The 13,973-nt window shown below is 51.8% G+C and overlaps 1 protein-coding gene across 3 annotated transcripts in view; it reads right to left on the bottom strand.

Annotated features, from left to right (window-relative positions):
- Window positions 1-2,749: 2,749 nt before the first annotated feature.
- The window catches only part of PRKCB (protein kinase C beta), a 301,024-nt gene continuing 289,800 nt past the window's right edge, over window positions 2,750-13,973 (bottom strand). Inside the window, exons 17-18 of one of the 3 annotated variants that reach the window (XM_080681708.1) lie at window positions 4,304-4,456; window positions 2,750-3,185 (exon numbers count right to left, since the gene is read on the bottom strand). In XM_080681708.1, the coding sequence (XP_080537834.1) occupies window positions 4,304-4,456 (153 nt within the window). In that variant the 3' untranslated portion in view covers window positions 2,750-3,185. Of the gene's footprint in view, window positions 3,186-3,814; window positions 4,457-9,084; window positions 10,057-13,973 lie in introns of those variants that run through there. The other 2 variants (XM_080681707.1, XM_080681709.1) reach the window with 2 other exon arrangements.

Below are 13,973 nucleotides of genomic sequence, written 5' to 3'. Positions count from 1 at the left end.
CCAACCCACCTTAGCAAATCTTCATTTGCTAGGCCCTGTCCTCTATGCATTTACTTGCCGCTTGGACCTTGGGAGGAAGCGTGACTATTTGAAAGCAGAATTGAATGTTCTTGTATCTCTTGTTCAAATGCCATTTCATTCTTACCCTGACATCTGGCCCAATTTGGAAGGCCACACACCAGGGAGAAGAGAATTCATGAGACAAGATCCACGGTGGACAGAGTATTCCTGATCAATCACCGATCTAGAGCTCAAACCTCTATTGTTTGGGGAAATTAGGATTCACTTGGGGAGCCTGCATTGTTTGTCTAGGACAGCCTTGGGCAAACTACGGCCTGCGGGCCGGATCCGGCTGTTCTATCCGGTTCTCTTGCTCTCCCCTCCGCTCCTTTACTTTGAATTTATATTAGTTCACACAAACACTCCATCCATGCTTTTGTTCCGGCCCTCCGGTCCAGTTTAAGAACCCATTGTGGCCCTCGAGTCAAAAAGTTTGTCCACCCGTGGTCTAGGAAGCGATGAGCAGCAGAATCCCATGTAGATCAAAGCAATTTAATCTCAAAACCAGTAAAGATACAGGACCGGAGATATTTGCCGTTGGGCTTTTAGATTTGGTCCCCATTGATCTTGCTTTGCAGTCCTCCCAGATTCCTCCAGCATCTTAGCTCTGTGGGGTTAGGAAAAGAGCCACGGCAGGAGCAACCCCGAAGGTTTCAAGACTTTGTCCTCCTTGGTTTGAGGGGCCTACACCTCAGCTCTCTAGCTGGCTCTGGTTGTCCAGGTGACAAGTCTGAACTCTGGCGCTGGGTCTTTGTATGTTGAGTTTGAAGAGACAAGAAGACAACCTTCTGGTCATTCATGTGGCCTGCCCATGGGGACGCCCAGGAAGTTTCTGGCAATTTCTTTGCCTTCCGTCTTATTTCTTTAATGCCCCCCAAGTTCATGAACAGGCCCACAGATGGACTGTGCAGCAGATACAAAATGGCCACACATTTTTCTACGCGTGCCCATTCGCCTCTGCAAGGTGTTTCTGCAGTGCCCCAGTCACAAGTGGAACCTGTGTCTCCACCATTGGGTTTGGCTTATGGAGAAGCAGCAAACTTGACAGAGCAGAGGCTTGGAAAGTGCTCGTGCACTAGGCCTTGCTCCTCATTGCTATTCTTTGGGTGTCCTTAAAACCACCAGATGAAGAAGATCTAGCTGGAACATACAAGAGCATTTAGGGCCAAAACCAGTCCTTGCAACTGAGCTTCCCCGAGGCCAGCCAGTGTGTCCAACACCACACATGTGAATGTGGCCGGCCCAGGCCATCTATCAACACGGACCTTCCAGCTGACTGAGGAGACACAGCAAGTCCATCACCGATAAGCTGGGGTGGCCAGACCAGAAAAAACACCATTGTGAGTTACATAGATGGTTATCTTAAAAGACTACGCATTGAGGTGGTTGTTACTCAGTACAGATGACTGACATAGACTTCTATTGTGTATATGTTTCTACCAATGCATCTTCTCAGTGTATTTTGAGTCCCTGAAGGCAAAGGACTATGACTCATCAGAAGTTCACATTTAAGCCCCTGCCCTTGGTGGTAGCTTGGCAACGAAACAATGGCGACCTCTGTGGACCGAGTGAGTCAGTTCTTTAACTGATTCTCAGTATTGAGAATCTTTAGGGCAGAGCCGACCATTTAGGGAGAACCCACCATGTGGCTTGCTTCCTGAGCATACACCCACCTTGTACCAAGAACAGTTTCCAGTTGTCGTTCCGAGAGCTGTCCCCACCCACCCTCCATTCCTGTGGTTTGGGTGGCACTCTACCCAGATCAGGAGGTGCCGCTCAATGTGTGTGTGGAAGGCAGTCACTAAGATGACACCCAGAGACCCCACCACGAATGCTCCCCTTGTGTAATTCCCTCCCCTTCAGTGAGGGCAGGGGTTCTTGACTTGCTTCTAAAGAACAGAAAACAGCAATATGATGGGGCTACTTCTGAGATGAATGGCTTCTGGATTAGGCGCTCTCACTTGCATCATTCAGACCCGGAAGCCAGTGGCCATGGCCAGAGGCACCCCATGGAGATGCTCTCTTTTGAGGAACTGAGGCTGCCAAAGACCATGTAAGTGAGCCTGGACATAAATCCCATCTCCCCCCAGTTGACCCTTCATTTGTGACTGCAACCCTGGCCGACAGCTTGACTGCACCCTCAGGACAGGCATTGCACCAGCTAAGCTGCACCATTTCCTGCCCACAGACCCTGAGAGGTAATACATATTTGTTTCAAAATTTTGGAGTAATTTGTTACACAGCAATATATACAACTTGGGTCTGGCCAATCAAAGCCCCTCACCCACCTCCCCTTGCTACCCCAGACACAGTGCTTGCCAGGCTGAGCCAATCAGAGTAAAGTGCAGAGCTTTATAGGAGTCGTCCCAGGAGGCAGAGAGGCTGGGAATTCTGCAGTCTTCTTGTCCTGGTGAATGGACAGTCCTGTACTATCCTGTCACTTTCCCCCCAGCACCCAGAACTAGGCCTGGCTCAGAGCAAGTGCTCACTATTTATGAAATGAAAGACAGGTTTATATCCAGCAAAGGGAGAAAATATGAGGGGCTGGCATTAAATGGGGAGGAGTCAAAAGTAGCACGGCAACCTCTTCTATAATATTATCTTAAATGGAACGTGTCATCCAACATCAATAGAAAGCTATGTGTTTTTGTTTTCTAAATGTGATGCATAGAACACAGTTTCTTCTTTAAGTTGGCTTTACTCAATTTTAATTGGCAGAGTTTCTAAAATTCCGAGGATCAACAGATCCACTGTCTCCCCAGTGCTCCATTGCCGGCGTCTTCCAAGGAGATGAATACACTCTATGGAGTCACAACATACGTGGTGGGTCAAGTTTGTCCTTTTCTGCTACCCACAGGCATTGGCAGCTCCATGGCCTGTGCTATGGGCTGGATTGCTGATCTTTCGAAAAGAAGCCTAAGCATGATTTCATTCAGAGAAGGTGGCAGGCGATACCGCGATGCAGCAATGTGCACTGTGCTGCCAGGGAGACGGGCTCCTTACCATGCCAACAGCATCCAGAAGAGCTGCCCTGCTTGCCCTCCTCCCTGGCCTCCTTGGACAAGGAGGAAAGGACATATGCCCGTGGTGGTTTTTTGTTGGTGTTTGTTTGTTTTCTGCAGATGCTAAGTTAGGAGAAAACAGTGAAAGGTAAGTAGTTTTACAATGACATCCTCAAAGACCACAGAAAAGTGGTGTCGCTATGTCGCCAGCAGCCTCCTTGCTGACTTTGTCACGGCTAGAATGACATTTTTGTTGTCTACTTCGTGCTTGAGGGTTTAATACATACAAACCACACTGACTGGGTGACTGAGCAGATACTCTGATTATGGGCACAGGAAAAAAAATGAGGTCACTAAGCTTGTGACTCTCAAATGTCTCACCCTCAGGTGGCTACAGCAGCCAGGTAGGTAGACAAAAAGTATAGACAATAGGGCATGGTGGAGACTGTGGTAAAATGAGTGCACACATTGCTCTTAAAGGAGACAGCCATGATTCAGTTCTGTCAAATTATTTCCACATGGGAACCAAGGCCCAGTACTGCCAGTCTTCTGATTTTTTTCAAGTGACTCTGAAAGCCCAGAAATTTAAATAAAATAACACATTTTTTTAAAAAAATGTTGACAATGACAATGATTAAATAAAATTTTGTGCATGTGGAACAAAGCTCATGTTCTGGCTGCATTAGACTATAGTTCTCCAGTTTGCAACCTCTGTACCGGAGTCTATTTCGAAGCAGACATGGTAACAAGAGTTTGCATCTATTAACTCAGTTTAATCATGTCAATTCTTAAACAAAAAATTTCCTCCAAGAGACAACAGTTCACAGTAACTGCAAAGCTTACTCACAATTTTTAAAAACACCAGTCATGCTTAGCATTCAAAGAAGATACTGCAGAATAGCTGTAAAAACTCCCACTAGGAACACCAGCTTCTGATTTTAAAAATTACAAATACTGAAGCATTTTGGTATCAGACACAGTAGTTTTGACATCGTCTGTTCATTTGATGAGTTTCTGGAAGTTTGGAAAACTGTTCCTCTCTACTTGGATAAAGCACTTATTCTAAACTAAACATTTTTCAAATGTAGAAAACAAACTAGCAAGCTACACATACAAAGAGAAGCCTCCGGCCAGCTCCCACACTGGAATGCTGGCAGGAGCACCACGGTCTGGAAGACGAATCAATGCATACACTCGGCCTGGAGTCCAACCTCCAGGCTCAGTGAGGAGCGAGGGCTCACCTACACGTTAATGACAAACTCTGGGTTAGTATAGGAGAAGCCAGCAAACTCATTTTGGTCCAAGTTCATGATGAAGAGTTTGTCCGTGGGCGTGAGCTCCACAGGCTGTCTGGTGAACTCTTTGTCGAAGTTGGAGGTGTCTCGCTTGTCTCTCTGCCAAATGGAAAGCAGACACATTAACACAGCACAGAGGGCAACGCGACTGAGATGCGCCAGCCACCGGGAGCTGACGGCCTCTGGGGCCAGTGGGATGCCCCGCAGAGAGCACGTGCGACCACCCAGCGTGCATGTCACGGCCTGTGCTGGCTTCAGGAGAGAAAGCTTGCAGCGTTTCTAAGGAAATGAGACATTGAATTTCTTTGAGACCTGTCATAAAGGGGGGTGTGCTCTGTTTTGGGCTTTGAGATGAATTGAGTTGGGAACTGCTTCTTGCCATGTGTGACGTCATAGAGTCAGTCATTGCGTGGAGTGTCCCATAGCACACCACCCCAAGTGACCCCTGTGGCCAGGATGACCTTCCTGTAGGAAGGAGGACAGCTGCACAAGCGCACAGCTCCCCACAGCAGAGTGTCCGTGGGGAAAGGCGGCCATGGCTTCATGAAAGGAAAGACCGCTCCCACCCGCACTCCCTGTGGCAGCCCAGGTGAGCCCTGGAAGCTAGAAGCCACCACTCCCACCACCCAGGCTGGGCCTGTAGCCAGAGGGCTCTCCCAGGGCCATAGAGCCCATATCTAGTAACAAACTCTAAGAAACAAAACCCAAAGCTTAACATCAGGTCTGAAGGGGCAGCCTTAAAACAAGCAAAATTCTCTTCTCCTAGTGAACCTGGCATTTCTTGAGATGGGGAGCAGCCAGGAACCCCAGCTCGGGGCAGGTTTCGCCAGGGAGGAGTGCGGGCTGACTCCCCACATCTGAGACAGGCTCGGGCCTTTGTCTCTTCCTGTCCTCACTACCCACGGGCAGCGGGAGCTGGAGTCTTCCCCCGCCACACCCCACGCTGTGACCTGTGAGAAAACCAAGGCACGGGAAGGTGTGGTGACTTGCCCAAGACCACCCAGCGGGTGAGTGACGTTACCTGACCACACTGCTCCCGTCAGGCCTCATCTCAGCCCCTCTGACTAGGGAGCAAGCCTGCGGGCTGGTTCATCACAGGACCACCCAGGATGCCACGAGGTTCACTGGTGCCGGGCCGGCGGAAGCTCCGTGGTAAAGAGGAGAGGGTCAGTGAAGACGGCTGACTTGCTAACGTTGGCCAATCACCATCCAGGTTTTAGGTTCAGCCTCCAATGGGCACTGACTGATAAGGATCTCTCATTCCTGGGCTCATGCCCCTTTGCAAAAGGCCACGAACATTCCCCCTTATGCCACTCCCCTGAGATAGGTAAAGCGTCCCCACGGAGGTCCCCACCTCCTCTGGACATGTGTGTGCCGTAGGAGTAAGTGGGAAATCGGGGTACACTTCAGTGAGCAGAGCAGGAGTGGAGTGGGCGGAAGATGCCCATGGAGCTGTTCTCTGGATGGGCATCTCCTGCCATGCCCCACCCTCTGCTGTGTCCCGTCCTGCCTGTCCCAGGCTCTGCCTGTGTCACGCCTGTGTTCAGAGAAAAGCTCGAGTGCACTTCTTCCTTCACTACTGCCGTGCACGCCTCTCTGGGCCCCACCCCACACTTGGCATCCTTCTGATGATCTGCATGGAATTTGCTGCAATCTGAAACGGACTTATTTGTAGCCTCTCTCCAGGAGGGCAGGGCCTTGGCTTGTTTCTCACTATTGTATTTCCAGGGCCACCAATGGTCTCGGCTCACGGCAGGCTGTCCACACTCTTTGTGGAATGGATGCATCCACGAGTGAACACCCCACTAAGGATGAGCCTCTTCACTTTTCCTTACTTACAGTTGCTCCCCAGCCAGAGCCTTCACTCTAGAGCAAAACAATGGAGCCTATGGTGTTTCACTGTCCATTTTGAGCACCAGGGTGAACCCCTTCAAGGCCTGGGTTCCATGGGTATCTGGGGTAAGTCTGGGGCGAGAGGGCAGGCAGCTGCCTCCTTGCAGGGCTGTTCTGCTAACCCTGACCCCATACTCCCTTCCCTGCTTCAGCTTCCGCAGAGGTTCCTTTCCCACAGCCCAATTTTGAAAGCCCTTCCTCCTTGAGCTGGTGACGACTCGTGCTGCTCCAAACAGCCACATGACTCAAACAGGGCTTTCGTTACGGACTTCATCCCAAAGGCAGGTCCCCATAGACAATACCCTTGGATTTCAGCCTAGAAGTTGGGAGAGAACGGGCCTCTCTGTTGGGACAACTCCCGAGTTGACAGGCTCGAAGCCCCATGAGAAAGTCTCACTTACCGAGGAGGGTTATGAATCCCACTGGCCTGCCTTAACGTCCCAAGTCACGGTGATCATAGGCCTCCCTTTCTTAGAAGAAGGGCAGGTTAAGAAGTCTCAGAATGAAAAGAGGGTCTTGGGTCCCGGTAGACAGCTGGCCATGGCTGACATGTTTAGGTTTCTTTGGATTTCCTTGCTTAGTTTTTCATTCTCCCCTAGTGTTAGTTCTTTTGGAAAATCTCAGGCTATGTCATCTAGAGGTGCCAGGCCTGTGCAGCAGGGCCGTGTGCTGTGGGACAGCGTCCCCCGAGGGTCAGGAAGGGACTCTGAGTGAGACTCGGGACTCAGAACTGAGTGCAGATCCAGGCCCTCGCTCCACACGGTGTCTGTCTGCTCAAGTCCCGTGACCCGCATTTGTTTGAGGACAGAGACAGTGCTGTTGGCCTTCTAGAAGGAAACCCATCCAGCTGCCCCTGCCTCCCTTCCCGCCCGGCGCACTTGAGGACTGTCCCAGAAACCTGCTCCAGGGGGCAGGCTGCACCTCTCCTTCCGCTCAAACCGCGTCCTACAGAGAAGGCCCGACCAAAAGCCTTGTGAGGACTCTGTCTTTCTTCCCAGAAGCCTTCCCTGACCAACCCAGATACTGTCACCCTTTGATCTCAGCATGCTTTCAATGACTGCATCAAGACTGCCCTCCTGGATGGCATCCTATGCTTCCCCACGGTGCTCATGCCACCCAGCGTAAGCCTGGTACACAGTCGGTGCTCAATAAATGATGGCTGGGTGAATGCATGGAGGGCAGAATACATGCACGATGAGAAAAATGAACTAATAGCTTTCTTCCTGGATAAATGTGCAATGTGTTCCCCAGAGATGCTGTACGTGGCAGGCTCGCCTCCCGGTCTCCGGTGCATGGAAGTGTTGATGGAAGAGGGAACCACAGGGCTCTGACTCAGGACTTGGCTCCCACAGGCTCCCTGCTGGCCTCGGCCAGGCCTAGGGCAATGGAGACTTGGGCTTGAGTTCTATATCTGCAAGCTATCAAACTTCTGGAAAATAATGGCAGCAATTTGGAAAATGTGGAGCACAGTGTACATGTACAGTATATTCTTCCTATCTATCTATCATCTATCCACCCACCCACCCACCCACCCATCCGGCTACCTGGCTACAGTAGTCTCTAAAGTTGTCTCGGGTCATTTGTCAGACACGCAGTGTTTCTCATGGTTTTTTCCTTCCTGAGAGCATATCCAGGAAAGGCTGGTAACTCATAGGTCAGACCGCAGCTAACCTGCCTGTTGGTGGGCGTTGCTCAGATGCCAGTTACAGAGCAGAAAGCATCTTGTGCTGAGTGTCAAGAGCCGGGTTTGCGTCCCAGTTGGCTGACCTTGGGCAAGTCACGTCCTCCCTGCAGATGGTTTCCCCAGCGGCTAAGTGAGTGGGTTCTGCCCCAATTTCCCTCCTCTAACCTCCCAAATATCCCTCTGAAACTCAAGTTTGCTTTCCCCGAGGTCTAGATTGCTACCGCAGGCAGCCGCCGGGAGGCCCACAGCCGGCTGCGAGCAGCAGCAAGAGGCAGAAAGGGATGAGGGGCAGGTTTTCCTAAAGAAGAGAAGTCTTCAAGGATTTTGTCAAGTTCCCTTGATGGTCTCTTAGAAGCCCTGGAGCTTCCGGAAATCACTCAACTGGTGATGAGAATTTTCTTTGGGCCTGAGAATAGTGGAGGCAGGAGACAAGGATGGGGAACCACTGTTGTCCTCACCTGTTAGACAGAAATGGGGTTTCTCCTACCCCCGGGCTTTCCTTGGGCTTCTGGGGTCTCACAAAGCTGCTAGCTACAGAGAATATTTAGTCCAAGTTGGGAGGAGCATTGATTTTGATGAGAAAGTAAAGAGCTTGGGCCATGCTCCTAGCTGGCCCCTAATGTGGGCTGTGGGCTCTGATATCATTAGAAGGCCCTGGTCAGCTCGCCCCACCCCACCACAGGCCACCAGGGGCCGTGACCGGTCCACAGCCTCGGCCTCTGCCTGGCTGAGCACAGGCCTGAGATTAAGCTCTGGGTTTAGCTCCTTTGTCCCGAAGCCTCGGAGGCCCACTCTGTAGTCTGAGTCCACATTTTTCAAAGCCATTATCCGTGAAACAGCATTTCTTCTCCTGTTTTTACTACTGCATCTCAATGCTAGAAAAAAAATGGCACATGACACATCCAGATACAAATGAACATTCCACAAACATCTTGTGAAACCGCATCGTGAAATGGCGTCTTTCTCTGAGCACTTAAGCCAGCTGCACCCCTAGCCCTGTCCGCTGCCCAGGTGCCTGCGCCGCCCGGAGCAGCTACCTTTGTAGATCCAAGCTGGTCATTGTGGTTAGTAACATTTGGACACATTTTTCGAAGCATGTAGTAACAAAATGAGTTGGGTTTTTTTTGTGTGTGTTTTTTTGTTGTTTTTTGCATTTGAACAACAACAGAAATAAAGCCCCAAAGCAAATAAAGTTTGAAATGTGATGTGAATCCTGGTCCTGGGACCGTGCGAGAGTGACCATGTCTCTCAGGAAACGGTGCAAATGCCCTTTCCAAGCAGTTTGGAGGTGAGGGTGAGCAGGGACACATCGGACCAGAGGTGACAACACTGAGGTAGCACCCAAGCTGGTTGCCTTTTGACCCCTTGAGGTGCTTTTAGATAGAAACTTTGTAAAAGCACAGTTTTGGAACTTTAAAAGGACTTAGACAATCTTCTTTACTTTGAGTTTTTAAAAAAATTTATTTGTAGCACGTTCTTTTCAGAGCTCGTGGTGCCTCCGAGCCAGAAAGAACAGAGAAATTCCCTCTAAGGCAAAACAACCAGATCCTTGGACACCCGCCAGGCTCCGGTGCAAAGTGGGAGGCCGCCAGCATCCGGCCATCCACTCACTGGGCGGAAGAATCTAGATGGGATGGTTGGAGGGGCAGAATGTGTAAATGTGGCCATGCAGAAAAAAGGAGAAGAAAGCAGGCATTTTCCATCCCCACTGGATCTGCCTGACTGGCATGCAGGAGAGCCGTAGAGAGAGGACTTCGCCAATGTGCTAATTATGCAGCCTTTGGACAGGCATCTGCATAATCCTGTCTCACGCTGCAAACCGCCTGAGGACATTTGGGTTCTGGGACATGGTCAGTCTCATCAGCAAATAAACATGGATGCAACTTGGCAATGAAAAATATGTCACCATGATGGCCGTCGAGCTCGAACGACAGAAACGAAGGACGGAGGTCTACACATCTACTTAGCTCTTGGCTTCAGGTTTTAAAAATTCAGAGTTAACAAAGGAAAATCCTTCGAATTCTGACTGGTCAATATTCCTGATGACTTCCTGGTCGGGAGGTGTGAGGACGGGTGGATGGCGGGTGAAAAACCGGTCGAAGTTCTCAGCATTGCGCCCACACTATGAGAGGGGAAGAAAAGAACTTGTGGTGGGTGGAAACAACACAAAGCAGAAAAAAACTAAATTGGATGTGGGTCTCTCTGTCCCTTCCCTGTCACCACCTTAGAGAGGCTGTTTCAATGACCAGAATTGAGAACAGAAAATGCAAAATTCTCATGACCTTCAGGAATGCCCTTGGGCTCCTGACCTTCAGTTTCTGTAGCTCGTGAGCTGCCGCGGAGTCCTCCGGGCAGTCAGGAGCTGTGTGGCAGAAGCGTGAGATGGTGGGGCTGCAGGCACGTGCCATGTTTCTCACCCCTCCACCCCCCCTCCCCCCAGCCAGCCAGGCTCATCTGTTGAAAGAGATGAATTAAGGCACCAGAGATGTTTCATGTGGCAAAGGATGCAAATGGCCGGCTTATACATCACCTGGGAGGTCTCAGTATTTAGCAACAGGTCCTTCAAAGTGCTGTCCGAAGGCTCTCAATCAGGGACAATGGACATTTCCTAGCCCAGCAGGTACCAGAGTTTAGCAGCTCCAGTAAACAGAGAACGATCCCAACACCTGGGAGTGGTGCCCACAGCACGTGGCCCCCACAGGGCCCCGGTCCTGGATAAGCTATCGACCTTTAATGTCCTGGTGCCAGGAGTAGCAGCCAACTCTCTCCATCAGAAGGGAGGGTGTGTGGGGGAATACAAACCAGAGCTTGGTGAGACTGCAGGGGTCCTCAAACTACGGCCCGCGGGCCACATGCAGCCCGCCGAGGACATTTATCCAGCCCACCGGATGCCGCTGCCTGTCCTGCTTAGCAGCTGACTCGTCCCGGGCCCGCAGTGCGCATAGGAATTTGCTCATAGTTTTTTTTTTAAAACTATAGTCCAGCCCTCCAACGGTCTGAGGCACAGTGAACTGGCCCCTGTTTAAAAAGTTTGAGGACCCCTGCTCTAGAGAGAAAACCATCACCATTTCTCACCCACCCCGCGGTCCTTCTATGTGAAAAGGTCCCGGTCCGAGGCAGTTATAACATATTAGTTCCCACCTAATGAGAAGGGAAAAGTCACTAAATCTGATGTTGTTTGTTCTTCAGCAGTCAAGCCCATTTGCACGCTGGTTCAAGCCCAGTGTAGCCCCAGCCCAGTAACACAGTGGTGGCAGTAGTTGAATTGCGACAGCTAACATTCGCTATGCCCTCACTATATGCCAGGACCTAGAATTCTCTTTACATGCATGATCTTATTTAACCTCCCATGATGCTATGAAGCGGGTTGATTATCCTGTTATGGGCCAGATGAGCCATGGAGGCCAGGTACACCGCTAGCGTGGAGCAGAGCTGCCATGCGGCCCGGTCTGCCTGGCGTCAGAGCCCACGCTTCGGGCTCCACTTTACAAGAATGGCTGACAGGTTGCTGAGTGGTGGGGTGGGGCGGGCGGGGGAAGGAGTGGAAGTCAGGTGGGGACGATGAGGTCTCTGGTTTGAAGGAGACAAAGGAAGGGAGAGTTCAGAAGGAGGGCTATTTCTGTTTGGGACCCAGTGCCTGTGTGGCCAGTGAGGTTCTGGGAGATGAGGAGGGGTTGGAAGTACAGGTGCTGGACGGCAGGAGAGAGGTCTTGAAAAAAGGTTTTCAAAGAGAGAATATGGAGGGTGTGAAAGAGATCATCATCACAGGAAGAAAACCCCCGAGCAGTTTCCAGGCCACAGACCACGGGCATCGCTAGGTGCTTTGCTCACACTGCCTTTTGGCGCACATCACTGCCTGGGGTTAGGTACTTGGTTCACACGGGTCCGTGAGAAAACTGCCCCTAACGTAGGGAGGTGGGAGCAGAACCAGGAGAGAGAACACCAGACAGGCTAGGGGATGAGAGGAAGGAAAACAAAGGGCATTGTTGTGGCAGAAACACCTCCAAGAGGCCAAGCAGGGAGGCCCTCACGGGCCACTGCACCTGGCAGCGGGAGAAGGTGCCGGCTGCTGCCCACCTCGCCGGAAAAGGAGGGAGCTGAGCAGGTACAGAGGGCAAGCTCCTCTTTCAAGCGCCACAGTCGGAGCAGAGGTATTGGGTGCGTGTGCAGGGGACTTAGCTCGGCAAGGCTCCGTCGGGTTTGGGAAGATGGAGGCCATGCAGACATGGGTGCAAATCCAGGCATCGCGCCACTAGCTGTGCAACTCCAGGCATGTTCTTTAAAGTGAACCAGACCATCTCATTCCTCTCACAGGGGTGTGAGCGCGGTAACAGGAGACAATGCGCATGCCCGGCCCAGTGCCTGGCACCCAGCGAGTGCCCCCCACACCCTCGCAGTAAGTGGCGCTGAGCTCTGGTCTTCTTGTCCCCACTGCAGACCCCTCCAGGGAGCACATGTCTCTGCCACGGGCGTCTCCAGGACCGGAGGTTGTGAGGACGGAGGAAACAGTCTTAGCTTTCAAAGGCTGGCACCAGACTGAGAGGTGTGTTATCCCAAGCTAATTGCTTCAGTTTTCCGTATCTTGGCTTCAGTCCTCAGAAAATGAGAAGTGACCCCCCCACCCCACCATACGATCAAGACTCGGATCTAAGGGATGGTGTGCTGGCCGGTGGGGGAAACGCCAACACAAAGATGGGCCCTCAGTGTCAGAGCAGTGTGGGCAGGACTCCTGTCCAGATTCTTTCTTTATTCATTTCCTCAGTCAAGAAATATTTACTGAGTATCTACTATGTGCTGATCATAAATTATACAAAATCCGTGCCTTGTGGATCTTATATTCTACTATGGGGGTGGGGGGGTGGGGGAGGGCAACAAACAAATAAATGGATTTATAATTGTAAATATGTGTTTTAATGCTAGAAAGAGGTAAGTGATACTAAGAAAAATAAAGCCAGATCCGAGATGAAGAGGGAAGATAATGCCTTTGACAAGGCAGTCAGCCCTGAGGACGTGAGCTGTGCACGAGCCTCAGTGCCATGAGGGAGGGTTCCCTGGATGTCAGGAGGAAAAGCATTCCAGGCAGAAGGAACTGCAGGTATGAAGGCCTGGAGGCAGGCGTTCCCATGGCAGAGCCACCACACAGCAAGGAGGCCAGCGGGGCCAGGCCAGGGGCCCAGGGAGAGAGGGGTCAGAGAGGGCGCCAGGAGCCAGGCCACAGACCTCGCCGGCCACATGAGGACAGAGGGTTGTCACGCCGCTGGAGACCCCTGAGCGCTGCCCACAGGGAGGGCGGTGGCGGAACAGCGAGGCCGGTGAGGAGCTGCTGCAGCGACGCAGGCACGAGACGCAGTGGCTGAGGCAGGTGGTAGTGGGGCGCAGGAAGGTGCATGTGGTTTGGGGACCTGCTCTGAACTTGGAGGTCACAATGTCTGCTGATGGGTTGGATGTGGGTGAGAGGGAGAGGACTGGTCAGTGACCTCAAGACTTTTGGCCATAGCTACTTGGTGAGTGGGGCACGCGAGGGGCAGAGCATAGTTGTGGGGAGATCGAGCATCAGTTTCATTAAGGTAAAGTCTGCAAGCGAGTCCCGTGGAGATGTGACAGAGTGAGTGGGAGTCCCCAGCTGCCGTCGGGGACTGCAGAGGAGTGGGAGCGGGACTGATGGCAGAGGCGCGGAGGCAGGAACGGCTGCCATCGTCCCCAGGAGAGAGGTGGTGGCGAGAGTGGTGGGAAGGGGGTGGGGGGGCAGAGGGGATGAGGTGTCCACAGGGATGCAGGGCCGAGATGGCAAGTTATAAGGCAGATAGACCTGCAGGTGTTTCTCTTGGCCTGGGTGTTGGGACCCACACCAGCCAGTCTAGGAAGCATGTTCACTGAGACACAGAGAGTCTTCAGGGGCCATTTTTCTCCAAAAACCATCAATTTCCCATTGAAAGCAGAAGGCTGCTGCTTTGCTGGGGTCCCCCCAGAAGCTGTGATGGGAAACAGAAAACAGCTCCTGGCAGCTGGGCAGCCTCTTTGCCATCGCTTCCCGCAGCC

The sequence above is a fragment of the Plecotus auritus genome (assembly GCF_963455305.1).
Source record: "Plecotus auritus genome assembly, chromosome: 7".
NCBI lineage: Eukaryota > Metazoa > Chordata > Mammalia > Chiroptera > Vespertilionidae > Plecotus > Plecotus auritus.
This window is presented reverse-complemented; position numbering and strand designations above follow the sequence as displayed.